General features: G+C 48.0%; 2 protein-coding genes across 2 annotated transcripts in view; both read right to left on the bottom strand.

Annotated features, from left to right (window-relative positions):
* KIRREL2 (kirre like nephrin family adhesion molecule 2) overlaps window positions 1-5,649 on the bottom strand; it is an 80,145-nt gene extending 74,496 nt beyond the window's left edge. The window contains exon 1 of the mRNA XM_070763990.1: window positions 5,287-5,649. Within this exon, the coding sequence (XP_070620091.1) occupies window positions 5,287-5,344 (58 nt within the window). The 5' untranslated portion in view covers window positions 5,345-5,649. The remainder of the gene's footprint in view (window positions 1-5,286) is intronic.
* Window positions 1-14,357, bottom strand: part of LOC139173994 (IgGFc-binding protein-like) — an 842,349-nt gene that overhangs the window by 22,671 nt on the left and 805,321 nt on the right. The window lies entirely within an intron of this gene.

The raw sequence follows: 14,357 nt of genomic DNA, 5'->3' as shown, positions 1-14,357 counted from the left end.
TTGAGACATCTCCCCTGGGCCTATGCAATTTATGTATGGTATGTTTGTATGTATGTCTGATGAATAATGGGTTTTTTAAATGTTTTTAAATTATTAGATTTGCTATGAATTGTTCTATTGCTGTTGTGAGCCGCCCCGAGTCTATGGAGAGGGGCGGCATACAAATCTAATAAATAAATAAATAAATAAATAAATAAATAAAAGGGTGGCTTATTCTAGGTTACCCAACGAGACGGGCTTTTTGAAATAACCGTTGCGTCCATGCTGCAATTTCATTCGGTCAGGTGAAGATCTACCAAGATGTAATTATACAACAGCTTGATTAGGGCTTAACTTGATCCGTTCGGGTGGGTAGTGGCTTATGTACGGTGGTAGTTGCCCAAACCCCACTCACCACCGTTTATTTTATTGTGGGAGAAACCAAATAATCGGCTTGTGTACTTGCCATGAGCGTTTTCGGAACATTTTACAAGAAACTCCACAACCGCATCCATCGTAGTGGGTGGGTTTTTGCTCCTCTCAGAAGAAACATGTTCTCTGTTATAGGTCTCCCCTCGAAAAGCATTCAGCTGTCGTACGTCATAACTCTCTATCTTGGCACCACGACAAATACCCTGACCTACGATTCTGACCATCTCAGTGGACAAGGTTACCTTAAGCCCGCAGTTGCGCAGATCAACCTGTCCTAATTAACCTGGTTTCTCCAAGCCCTGATATGGTCAAGACTAGAGTTATTATGAGAATTCCCAAGTTTTGGAATTGCAAAATTCCGGGCATTTCTGGAGGGCAGCAGAGGGGTGCTGGGACACGCCCCACCACCGAGAAAGCCTTATTGAAACCTATTCAAACTTCTGCGTACACATACAGACATATCGGGATGCGATATGGAAAATACATCTGACAATGTGGCTTAATTAAAACCATTATGCTAAATTATAGGCTTTTTTTTTCTCCAGACAAACCCTGCTGAATCTACCCACAAAGCATTAAGTCATGAACTGTGGTTCGATTCACACCACATGCTAAGACAAGACCAAGCAAATGATCCAATTATTGGTTGTTGAGGTCTTCTAGGCTTGGTAGAATGTGGGCATATCCCCCTACCTACGTAGCGCTAAGAAGATCATTGTAGCTACTTCAAGAGATCCACCAAGGCCAACCAAGAATAACCTACTAGGTCACAGGCTTCCTTTGACCAACAATCCTTGCTTTAAAATATTTTTTCCAAACCTTTGCCAAGCAGAAAAATTCAGAGAACCAGGTTTATCACTGCCACGCTGCCATCATAGATTTATTACTATTATTATTATTATTATTATTATTATTATTATTATTATTATTATTATTTATTAGATTTGTATGCCTCTCCATAGACTCGGGGCGGCTTACAGCAATGATAAAAACAATATATAATAACAAATCTAATAGTTAGATTAACCCAAGATACATTAAAAACAGGGGTGCTGGTATTTGCACAATGCCCCAACTTAAAATTTGTTTGCTTGTTGGTGTCGATTAGCTTAGTGCGAGACACAAACGCAGCCCGACCGTTCAACTTATTGTGCAAATTCAGAAAAAATGGATTAACCCAGTCATTAGATTTCATGTATGATGTGCACACAGTACGTTCCTCAGGGAACCAGTGGCTGGCTTGTGTGTATGCCACACTGGCAAAGAAGTCTGAAGAACAACAGCGATCAAGTGGACATGACGACACAGATCCATCTTGGCAGGTGATCCCAGCCACCCGAATAGACCACTTCCTTCATTTAGTGGCCTTTTCGGCCTCCTGCCCAAACTTGAAGTTAATTCTGGGAAACGCGAGGGGTAAATACATCGGCTGCATGTAACCAAGTGAGGGTGCCATATCTTAGGCAAGCTTTCGGATGACACAGAGTTCTTTACAGCAGTGTTTCCCAACCTTGGCCACTTGAAGGTACCTGGACTTCAACTCCCAGAATTCCCCAGCCAGCAAATTCTGGGTGGGGAATTCTGGGAGTTGAAGTCCAGATTCCTTCAAGTGGCCAAGGTTGGGAAACACTGCTTTTACAGGTCCAACAAGCACACATCTAACAACTTAATAATCCACTTTTGTTAATTGCAGGACTCGGAAGAGGCGACATTGAGAAGACGACATTGAGAAGACGTCCCAAAATATGCATTTTTCCTATATACCTATATCATGTAACTAAAAGTGTCAGATTTTCTTGTCTTACTTCTGAACCTTGCATGCAATAACCCCGAGTTGCTCAATCTCCTTGTGGTCTCCATTCCCTTAAGGTAACTGGTTTTTGCTGTGTAAGGTAAACCCATCAGCAGCCTGCAACCAAGGGAGGATGCTGTATTTTAGGCAAGCTTTCGGATGACACAGAGTTCTTGGCGGGTCCAAAGAGCACCCATTCCAATATACAGGTACAATCCACTTTTGTTAACTGTAGGGCTCAGAAGAGGCGGCACCCTTTGGAAATTAGCCTTTGTATCGCCTTGTCTCCCCCTTCCACACCGGCAGCCTGTTAGGCTGCTATATTCCGCAGGCTGCCTCTAGCTATTGCTCAAGAGATATTATCATTAAAAGAGTCGCCCCCTCTTGCTGCTTTCTCCACCCACCCCCCCTGTTCCAGCGAGGCGCAGGCACCCCGGGATAAAGAGCATCGCAGCCACTCAGCAACCATTAGTGTTACCGCAAAGGAACTTGTAGCCACAGGGCAGCCGGATTAAGCCAGGCATGTAAGTGTGAACTCTGTCCTCCTCTCCCCACGCCTCCTGACCCCCTTAACTCTTCCCCACCGCCCGGGGGGGCATCTTTCTACACTCCCCTCTCTTGTCACTAAGGCATCTGACAGCAGAGACACCCAGCCTAGGGGACGGGAAAACAGCTTCCCCCGACCCCGTGCTGCCGCCGCCGCTGCTTTCTCCGTCCCGCTTAAAAGGGCCGCTGCGCCTTTAAGAGTTGCAAGCCCGCATGACAGGGATAAGTTTAGCAGGTGCACCTTTGGTGGTGGCTGCACTGCGGACTGGACAAGCCCCTTTTGGAGGTCTTTTTCTCTTAGAAGAGGCGTCTCTTCCGTCGTCGTCCCCCCCAATCGACCGGGCTCCTCCCTGGGCTCCTCTGCCAGGCTGACCCTGCCCGGGGGCAGCCTTGGCGTGCCGGCTGCAGGGGAAGGGGAGAAGGCAGCCTTGTTTGCAAAGGAGAAAGAAGGCAGCTCTCCGACTTCCACCACCCACCCGCCCGCCCGGCCCCTCGGCTGCAGAGGCAAGAGTCACTATTGTTCTCTCTCTCCCTCCCTCCCTCTCTCGCCTGGTTGTAGCTCTTCCCATCAAGGGGGGGGGGGGGAGAGACAGAGGTTTGCAAACGCAGCTTCCCTCCCCCCAAAATGAGCACATTGTGGGTCAGCAGCCAAAAAAGGGGGCCGAACCTCTTTTGCATTCTCCTCTATGTCCAGGAGAACAAAACTCAGGCGGGATTCTGCTCCCATGTTGCACATCCATCCCGCCCATCTATGGGACTCATCCCAAGTCAAGGCAGAGCAATGGTGGGGAATTGGCATACCGAAGGAGGGAGGCTGGCTGCCCCCCTCCCTCCCCCAGAGTTTGTATCAGCTGAAGGGTATACAAAGTACAGCATCTGGGCATGTGCAGAGTGCGCTTCACCCAGGGATGGCGCAATGGCAAAGGAAGAAACCTAATTTGTCAAGGGGGATCCGAAGGGGAAGGCCGACAGAGCTGCTAAGGACATTCCCAGGCAGGGACGAGGAGGTGGGTGGGTGTCCATAAACTAACACATCTGGGGGGCACTAGGTTGGAGAAGGCTGCTTCACACCTTTATGCCCTGGATATGAAATTGTGTGTGTGTGTGTGTGTGTGTGTGTGTGTGTGTGTGTGTGTGAGTGAAGGCCTTTTAAGCAGAGTAGTGCGCTGGGGGGCGGGAAGGAGAGAAAGAAAGAGTTATGGGACACGGACCCCCAATGTCACCATGCCTTCAATTTCTAAGGGAAAAAGCCCGTAGCAAACGGATTGAAACGGCCCCTGAATGACAACGCGATGGGGAGAGAAAAAAAACACCACTACAGATATGATGGGTGGGTGGGTGGGTGGGTGGGGGCCGGCTGGCACAGGCGGCTGGGGAAGGGCGCGCCGGAGCTGCGCCTGCCTCTCGGAGGTAGCGTCTCAAGGTTAACCGCGAGGGGGAGTCTGTCCGAGGGAAGGAGGGAGGGAGGCCACCAGCTCAACCCTGACCCACGCACGCCCCCTCCCCATCCCAAAGACTTTTAAAAAAAATATTAACAGCGACCTGGAGTTGGACCTCTCCCCTCACCTGCAGAGCTCTCAAGGAGGTCCATTCCACGCCGCCCCCCATTCTTACCCCCAAAGACCCTCTCTTCTGCGGAGATGGAAACTCCCATCTATGGGGTGGGGATGGAAGGTGAGCGGGTGGAGGGAGAAGGGAGAAGAAGACCCCCCCAACACCCCTCTCTCTGTCTTGCAGGGGGCTTGCGCGGAAGCCCATCGTCTCCTCCTCCTTCTCCCTCCCTCCCTCTCTCCCGCGTGGGAGGGAGTCACGCCGTACCTCCAGCGAGTTTTTCTCCTCAAGGTCATACGCACGGCACATGCATGCTTCAAGGCTGGCGGGCGGAATTGGGACGGAACCTTCTCTCCCACCCACCCAAATCCTCCCTCCTCGGTCAGTCCATCCCTGCCTCCTTCCCTTCCTACCCAAAGGAAGGATGCTACAAGGGGCTGATGCCTCCTTTGGGCTCTAACCACTGAACCGCACCGTCCTGGAGCCTTAGACAGCATTTTTCTCCCCCTGCCCGCCTTGCAGCGGACCCTCCCCTGCGATCGTATAATAATAGTAATAATAATAATAATAATAATAATAATAATAATAATAATAATAATATGATAATAATAATAATAAAATAATGATGATGATAATAATAATAAAATAATTATGATGATAATAATAATAATAATAATAATAATAATAATAATAATAATAATAATAATAATAATTTATTAGATTTGTATGCCGCCCCTCTCCGAAGAACTCCCCCCACCCCACAAAAACAACTATTCCTTTCCTAGAAGAACTTGCAACGCTGTTGGCTACTTTCAGGTAACCAACAAGGGACGAAGGTGGAGGAGGAGGGTGTGTGTATGTAGGGGCTGTCTTGGCCAAGTCTTCTGACCCACAACTGTGTGTGTGTGTATGGGGGGGTTCCCCACCTGCTCTGCCCCCCCCATCCAGAGCAACTTCTCCGATCGCCCCCCAAGCAACCCCGGTACCTGCGTGCGCCCAGCAGCTGAGGGCGAAGGTCCAAGCGAGCCAAAGCGCCGGCTTCATGGTGGGACGAGTGGCTGGTCAACGGCGCCGGGAGTGGAGGCGGAGAGGGCGAGCGCTCGGGCGGCTCGGGACGCGGGTGGCGGCTCGCTGCGGGAGCCCCCGCTTCCCCTTCCCCCGGGCCGCCTCGCCCTTCCTCCTCCCGGCTCCGGATCCCCGTGCCCGGCGGTGGATCCCAACAGTCCGCGCAGTTCCCAACAGTTCTCCGACCTTGGTTCTTCTTTGGGGCGAGTTGCAAAAAAAAGAAGTGAAGCGCGGCTCAAAGGGAGGAAGGAGAAAGAGGAAAAGAAAGGCAAGGCGGCCAAAAGGGCTGAAGGCAGCCGAGAGGAAGAGGAGGAAAAAAAAAGAGGGAGCCAATCCCGGGCTTGGCGCTTCTCTCCCTCTCCCCCACCCACCCGCCCCCTGACTTGATTGCCCGGCCGGGACCTTCCGAAGCGGCTGCCCGGCTTCCTCGGCACACTGTCGCCGTCCCCCTCCAGGGAGCCCGGGCTCATTCAGCTGGGCAGAGGCTGGCCACGCCCACCCCGGCTCCGGATTGGCTGCTCCGGGAGGCTGCGCCTCATGGCGGGGGCTGCGGGAGAGGGGCGGGGAGGGGGCTCGTGAGTGGGACGGAATGGCAGGTTGATGCGCGCGCGCGCCCCGTAAAGCCGCTGGGTGGCTGGGCGACCCTCCTTGGCCGCCCATCGTCCGCTTCGGCCGGGCTAGAAGTCCGTGTGATCCGTGGAGGAGTGGGAGTAGCGAGGGGCGGCGGGGTGGGTGGGTGGGGGGGTGTAGAGGAGAAAGGAGCTCTCGTTGCACCAGGGTCTTCGCTTGCATGGCTGTGTTGCAGCCGGGTTTGTGAATGTGAGGATGTGTGTGTAATAGACCGCCGGCAGGAATGTGTTCCTCTCTGTTTGCAGAGAGTAGAACCAAACAGGAGTGTGTTTGTGTGTGTGGAGTAGAGCAGTGTTTCCCAACCTTGGCAACTTGGAGATATCTGGACTTTAACTCCCAGAATTCCCCAGCCAGCTGGCTGGGGAATTCTGGGAGTTGAAGTCCAAATATCTTCAAGTTGCCAAGGTTGGGAAACACTGTAGTAGAGGACCGGCAGGAATGTGTTTGTGTGTGTAGAGAGAGTAGACCCTGACAGGAGTGTGTTTGTGTGTGTGTAGTAGACCTCCAGCAGGAGTATGTTTGCCTCTGTGTGTGTGTAAGTAGACCACCAGTGGGAGTGTGTTTGTGTGTGTGTGTGTGTGTAGAGAGTAGACCCCGACAGAAGTGTGTGTGTGTGTGTGTGTGTGTAGTTGTGTGTGTGTAGAGAGTAGACCTCGACAGGAGTGTGGTTGTGTGTATAGAGAGAGTACACCCTGACAGGAGTGTGTTTGTATGTGTGTGTTTGTGTGTGTGTAGAGAGTAGACCCTGGCAGGAGTGTGGTTGTGTGTATAGAGAGAGTAAACCCCACAGGAATGGGTTTGTGTATATGTGTGTGTGTGTTTGTGTGTGTGTGTAGAGAGTAGACCTCGCAGGAGTGTGATTGTGTGTATGTGTTTGTGTGTGTGTAGAGACTAGACCCTGCAGGAGTGTGTGTGTGTGTGTATAGAGAGAGTAGACCCAGACAGGAGTGTGTTTGCATGTGTGTGTAGAGAGTAGACCCTGGCAGGAGTGTGGTTGTGTGTATAGAGATTGTAGACCCCGACAGGAGTGTGTGTGTGTATGTGTGTATAGAATAGACCACTGGCAGGAGTTTTGGGCTGGTGGTATTGTCTCCCCTCGCCCTGTTTCACTTCCTTATCAAACATTTCGCTTTGCAAGAAACAGCCCAAACTTACAATCCCGGGTCAAGTGTTCCATCTCCTTTTAACCAGCACGAGGTTGCAACCTTTCGGAGGCTACTCTGGGTCCCGAACAGGCACCAGAAAAGACTCGCTAGTGAATACATTAGTAGGGAGAGAGAGAGAGAGAAAAAGAGAAATAATCAGAAAAAGGTGGTGCATTGGGGATTTGCAACCTTTAGTGGCTAAAGAGCCCTTGGGGGGCTATTTTGATTAATGAAGAGGGGGGGCTAGTACTGCTTGCCCTCCGCCTGCGGGATCTATTAGAGCATTCGCTGGCTGGGGAATTCTGGGAGTTGAAGTCCAGATATCTTCAAGTTGCCAAGGTTGGGAAACACTGTATTAAAGGGTGGGTGGGGGGGTGAGCTTGGCCCAAATCCTAGTGCCCCATTGACCGGAGAAGCTACCTTTCCACCTCGCTACCTTTTCCCATTTTGCTTTCTGCCTCAACGGCTCTTTTGTTGAAACCCGCTGTGTGTGTGTGCGTGTGTTTGTGTGTGTGTCCCCGCTGGGCTTCCACTCCTACACAGTTTTGTTCCAGCGCCGGACTCTTGCGCTGCAAAAGTGTGGAAGTTGCATTATTTATTTGGGGCACTGGAGCTGGGAGACTCTCCTGACCCGCTTGGCAGGGAAAAAGAATCGAGGAAGCAAAGAGCGTATTCCCGGGGAGAATCGGGCTGCACGGCAACCTTGATGCAACAGCAGCAACAACAACAACAACGACCCCACTCAGCAAGGGCGCTTTCCCGAGCGTGGGAGGGCTGTGTGTATGTGTCTTGCTTGCCCCTATTTGCATTGCATCTGATTTCTCTCTTCCTTTACTTCGGGTATCCTGTGAGAAAGCAGAATTTCAATTACCTGCAGAGCCAGTTCGCATTGCTACTTTGCTTGTCTAATTAATACAAATATGCGCATCGCCACTCTGAGAATCGCCTAGGGATGGAGAAGACCACGCCAAAGAAGGTGCCGCTTCCTTCTCAGGGAACGTATTTGTATTCCTCTGTTTAATGGGCAGCTGCTGGATATATATTTATATAATATAATATAATTCATTCATTCATTCATTTTTTTTATGCCACCCTTCTCCTTAGACAAGTGATTCCCAACCTTGGCAACTTGAAGATATCTGGACTTCAACTCCCAGAATTCCAAATACAGTAGTACCTCGTGATACGAACCCCTCGTCATATGAACTTTTCGAGATACGAACCCGGGGTTCGGAATTTTTTTGCTTCTTCTTATGAACTTTTTTCGCCTTACGGACTCGCCGCCGTGAACGCCGAACCCGGAAGTTCGGCAAAACAGCCCCCTGCTGTTTTGGGAGGTGACAGACAGGCGACCCTGCTTTTTGGCGGCCTCCCGAACCCGAACTTTTGCTGAACATCTGGGTTTGGGTTTGGATGAACGCCGAGAAGCGCAGGGTTGTTTCAAAAGGTGACAGCCAGGCGGCGGCGCCCAGCGGAGCGCCGTTTTTGCGATTTTTTTTTGCTTGCACGCATTAATCGTTTTTACATTGTTTCCTATAGGAAACATTGTTTCGTCTTATGAACTTTTTGCCTTACGAACTCCTCCCGGAACCAATGAAGTTCGTAAGACGAGGTATCACTGTATCTTCAAGTTGCCAAGGTTGGGAAACACTGCCTTAGACTCAGGGTGGCTTACAACATGTTACCAATAGCACTTTTTATAACACAGCCAGCCTATTGCCCCCACAATCCAGGTCCTCATTTGACCCACCTGGGAAGGATGGAAGGCTGAGTCAACCTTGAGCCGGTGATGAGATTTGAACCGCTGACCTGCAGATCTAGCAGTCAGCTTTAGTGGCCTGCAGTACCCCACTCTACCCACTGCGCCACCTCAGCTCATATATTTATTCGACTTCTATGCTGCCCAATCCAAAAGGTATCAGGGTGGCTTACAAAACAATATAATACAGATATAAAAAGATACAAAGCAATAGAATAAGTTGAATATAATATCTAAAACTAAAACCCCATGATAGAAACCCATTTGTTATAAAAAAAAAAACCCCAGTCATAATCGCATACATACACACCATTCATACAGTTTGGACATGAAAGATGTACAATTCATGGCCCCCAGACCTGCCGGCAAAGCCAGGTCTTCGTGGCTTTACGGAAGGATCCCCTCGCCCTGATCACCTAGTGGCTCCCCTTTCAAAAGTTAGATTTGATTTTCCCCTTAACTTTTCAAGATCACTCAAGGTCAAGGCTCAAGATTTAACTCCGGACATATACCTCCGGGACCGCCTTCTGCCGCACGAATCCCAGCGACCGGTTAGGTCCCACAGAGTTGGTCTTCTCCGGGTCCCGTCAACTAAACAATGTCGTTTAGCAGGACCCAGGAGAAGAGCCTTCTCTGTGGCGACCCCGACCCTCTGGAACCAACTCCCCCCGGAGATTAGAACTGCCCCCACCCTCCTCGCCTTACGTAAGCTGCTTAAAACCCATCTCTGCCGTCAGGCATGGGGGAACTAACACATCTCCCCCGGGCCTATACAGTTTATACATGGAATGTTTGTGTGTGTGTTTGCTTTTAATAATGGGTTTTTTAGTGTTTTTTAAATTATTAGATTTGTTTTTTACAATGTTCTTGTTAAACAAACAAACAAACAAACAAACAATAAATAAATAAACAAACAAACAAACAAACAAACAAACAAACAAACAAACATTCCCACCTGTGCTTTTATGGACCAAGTCTGTAAAAGCCAAGGTGGCGCAGTGGGTAGAGTGCTGTACTGCAGGCCACTAAAGCTGACTGTAGATCTGTAGGCCAGTGGTTCAAATCTCATCAGTGGCTCAAGATTATTTATTATAATACAAAGATTAAAAAAAAGAGCAAGTATATGTTGTTTTACATCTTATATCATCTTATATCATTTCAGAACATAATCATAATTATATAGTCGTTGTGCTTAAGTTCTAAGTATTGTGTACAAATATTTTATATCATTTCAGAACGTAATCATAATTATATAATCGTTGTACTTAAATTCTAAATATTTTGTACAGATATTTTATACAATACTGCCCTTAATTACCCCACTCCCCCCCTTTGAACTGTTATGTTAACAGTTCCAAATTTCTTTTACATATCAATGTGCAGCATATGGCATCAGCGGTTGTTACAAATTTGTTCTGTCATACAATTAATCTAAAATCAGATTGGATTGATCTTATTGTCATGTCACTGATGATTTTCAGAACCTGTTGTTTATTCACTACCATTATTGTTATTATTTATATTCTTATTTTGATTTTGGTTTTTTGTCTTTCTTCCTTGTTTGTACCCAGTCGTAAAATTTATTCCAAATTTCATAATATTTTGAGTCTTCTTTGTTTTTGAGTTTTTGGGTTAATCTATCCATTTCTGCACAATCATATATTTTTTTAATCATTTCTCTTTCTGATGGTGTTTCTTCTGTTTTCCAGTTTTGTGCTATTGTAATTCTTGTTGCGGTAATCATGTGCTGTATCAGATAATAATGATCTTTTTTAAGTTGTTGTTGTTATTATTATTACTATATTATTGTTTTGTTTTTGTTTTTGTTTTTATTATTGAATTAATTCAGCAACTGCAATACATTCCTAATCTCTTGGGATTTGAGAAAGGAGCATTCTGGGTGGGAGAGACATGTGATATCTAAACTGGATATATTAGGGCCTTCTTAGAGCTTTAAAGTGTTTGTGGCAGTACATACACCTTATTCTGAGCCAACCTTGGAGATACTATAAGTTTATACCCCTATTATAGGCAGGGACGAGGAAAAACTGAGGCCGGGAACCCCCTTCACTTGTGGAATTACAGATGTGCTCTGGGGACGAAAGGATTCCATTATTATTCCTGGGCCTGATCTGGAGATTGGACATTGGGGGTTGACTGCCGATTCCTGGTAAGCCGTATGAAATATTTTCTATAATGAAAATGCAGCGAAGCGAACAGTGGCTCGGAAAGAGGAGAAAGTCATACCTTCTCTGCCCCTCCCTGCTTTTTCCTTTCTTTTTTTCTTTTTTATATAAAAAAAATGACGGTTGCTTTCTTTTTTTGGCATTTCCTGTGCCTGGAATTTGAACAGCAAGCCCATCTAATGATCGCATTTCTTCGACCTTAAAATAGCTCTCTTCTGCTTTTTTTTGCCTGCACTCGAAGCATTCTCACGTGTACCGAGGCAAACCACGTGGGACATTTTTCAGACCTTGGCTTGTGTGGAGAATGAATGGGTGTACATCTATGGAGGGTTTGTCCTGATTTGTGGGAGCACTTTGCTTGGGATGGGACCAGGGGTGGGCAGCAGGCAGGATGGAATGGAACGCAGTTACACCGGCGGAAATGAAGATGCGTGCGCAGCTCCAGCTGATTGGCAGCTGTCACTTCCTGGATTACTGGTCTCAGCTCGGCTCTCCTTTTTTCCCCTCCTGCTGCTGCTGTGTCTGCGCTCCTTGCTTTTTTCCTCTTTCCTCCTTCCTGGCTTCGGCTGAGCTTCCCTCTCTCCTGCCCAGCTCCCCTCCAGCCTCATGTGGCCACCTCCCACCTGAGGGGCAAGCAGAAGGCGTGGGTGGAAGCGGCGCTGGCAGCATTTATGCTTCAGGCAGCACCCATTCGCCTAGCTACCTAGCCTGAGACGGGGGGCAACCCAGGAAAGAGACCGCAGGAAACGCGAAGCAAATTGTCACCCCAGCAAGCGACACTGGTAAGGATGTAAGTCGAGGACTTAACAGTTCATTTGTACGATGATGATCGTTCAAGCCACTCCCACCTGGTCACATAGCTGGCAAGCCACTCCTACCCAGCCACATGACCATTAAGCCACACCCACAAAATAAGCCACACCCTGTTCTGCCGGGCTCTCTGGTAGGTGCCTCCCGAAAATTCAAGGGTTCAAATTTCAGACACACGTATGAAAATTCAAAACAATGTTCTTTATCACAAAATTCAAAATAAACTAAGCACTCTTTTTGTATTGCAAAGAGCACTCATCCCAAAACAACCGGGTAGTCTGCACAATTTCCCATAAACAGTCATTAAGTACTTAGCTAGCAGCTGTGAAGAAACTTCACACCCCTTCTTCTTCCAACAAAGTGAGACACACACATTGCTCTGCTTTGGTTTCAAAGGAATAAAAAATCAACAAAGTCCAGAAAATAGCAACACACAATTCCTGAAGAACTGCGATCAGATACTCTTCCACAATGGCCAAACCCACACACTGCTATTTATAGCAGCAGCCCTAATTACTGGAGCCCCACCCAAACATAGGTGGCCTCTCTTATCTCCTGTAATATGTCCTTACTTGGTCTCTTCTACACATAATTCTGGGCTTGCGTGGGTCCAAAATGTCATCACCTGAAGCTATAGAAGATAAGGGAGATTGACTGCCTGGGCTGTGTGCCAAGCCCTCCTCTGCCGAGTCACTCCCACCTTCTTCTTTGTCCGAGGAAACTAAACTCTGAACTGATTCTGTCGGCAATAACACAGGCCCGTGACATGTTGAATTTCCCCCTGCATCCACCTCCCCATTCCCTGGGGCAGGAGCTGGGCCAGAGCCAACCACAACACCCCCCCAGTGTGGCAGTAAAATTTTGGGCTGCCCATTACTGGATGGGACTCGGGTACCACCAAAGGCTTCAGCCCGGGCAGATGCTTTGCAAGGCCAGTCCTGTCGTCCAAACAAAATCGCACAGCCAACCGCCACTCAGTAAAAGACCTTGGAATACTAATATCAAATGATCTAAGTGCCAAAGCCCACTGCAACAATATCGCCAAAAAGGCTTCTAGAGTTGTTAACCTGATCCTACGCAGCATTAATCCTAATCTGCTCTGGCAATCTCACACTACTCGCCAGAGCCTACAAAACTTTTGCCAGACCCATCCTTGAATACAGTTCATCTGTCTGGAACCCATACCACATCTCGGACATCAACACCCTTGAAATTGTCCAAAGATACTTCACCAGAAGAGCCCTTCACTCCTCCACTCGAAACAGAATACCCTACAACAATAGACTATCAATCCTGGGTCTTGAAAGCTTAGAACTACGACGCCTAAAACACGATCATATGATGCAACATTCTACCTGTCAATGACTCCTTCAGCTTCAACCGCAACAACACAAGAGCACGCAACAGATTCAAACTTAATATTAACCACTCCAAACTTGACTATAAAAAATATGACTTCAGCAACCGAGTTTATTTATTTATTTATTGGATTTGTATGCCGCCCCTCTCCGGAGACTTGGGGCGGCTAACAGCAATAATAAGACAGCGTACAATAATAATCCAATACTAAAAACGATTAAAAACCCATTAATATAAAAACCAAATATACATACAGACATACCATGCTTAAAATGGTAAAGGCCTAGGGGGAAAGAGTATCTCAATTCCCCCATGCCTGGCAGCAGAGGTGGGTTTTAAGTAGCTTACGAAAGGCAAGGAGGGTGGGGGCAATTCTAATTTCTGGGGGGAGTTGGTTCCAGAGGGCCGGGGCTGCCACAGAGAAGGCTCTTCCCCTGGGTCCTGCCAAGCGGCATTGTTTAGTTAACGGGACCCAGAGAAGATCCACTCTGTGGGACCTAACTGGTCGCTGGGATTCGTGCGGCAGAAGGCGGTCCCTGAGATAATCTGGTCCGGTGCCATGAAGGGCTTTATAGGTCATAACCAACACTTTGAATTGTGACCGGAAACTGATCGGCAACCAATGCAGACTGCGGAGTGTTGGTGTAACATGGGAATATTTGGGAAAGCCCATGGTTGCTCTTGCAGCTGCATTCTGCACGATCTGAAGTTTCCGAACACTCTTCAAAGGTAGCCCCATGTAGAGAGCGTTACAGTAGTCGAGCCTCAAGGTGATGAGAGCATGAGTGACTGTGAGCAGTTGTCGAAGCGTGGAACTCATTACCTGACTCAGTAGTGACAACCCCTAACCCCCAACATTTTTCCCTTAGACTATCCATGATTGACCTCTCCAGGTTCCTTAGAGGTCAGTAAGGGGCGTGCATAAGTGCACCAGTGTGCCTTCCGTCCCCTGTCCAATTGTCTCTCCTTATCTCATTTATCTTTTCTTCCTTTCAAATATGTCCACCTATACCTTTATTTATCTATCTATCTATCTATCTATCTATCTATCTATCTATCTATCTATCTATCTATCTATCTATCTATCTATCTATCATCTATCT

This window comes from Erythrolamprus reginae, chromosome 11 (assembly GCF_031021105.1).
Source record: "Erythrolamprus reginae isolate rEryReg1 chromosome 11, rEryReg1.hap1, whole genome shotgun sequence".
Taxonomy (NCBI): domain Eukaryota; kingdom Metazoa; phylum Chordata; class Lepidosauria; order Squamata; family Dipsadidae; genus Erythrolamprus; species Erythrolamprus reginae.
Note: the sequence above shows the minus strand (reverse complement) of the source record. Positions and strands in the feature narration are given on the sequence as shown.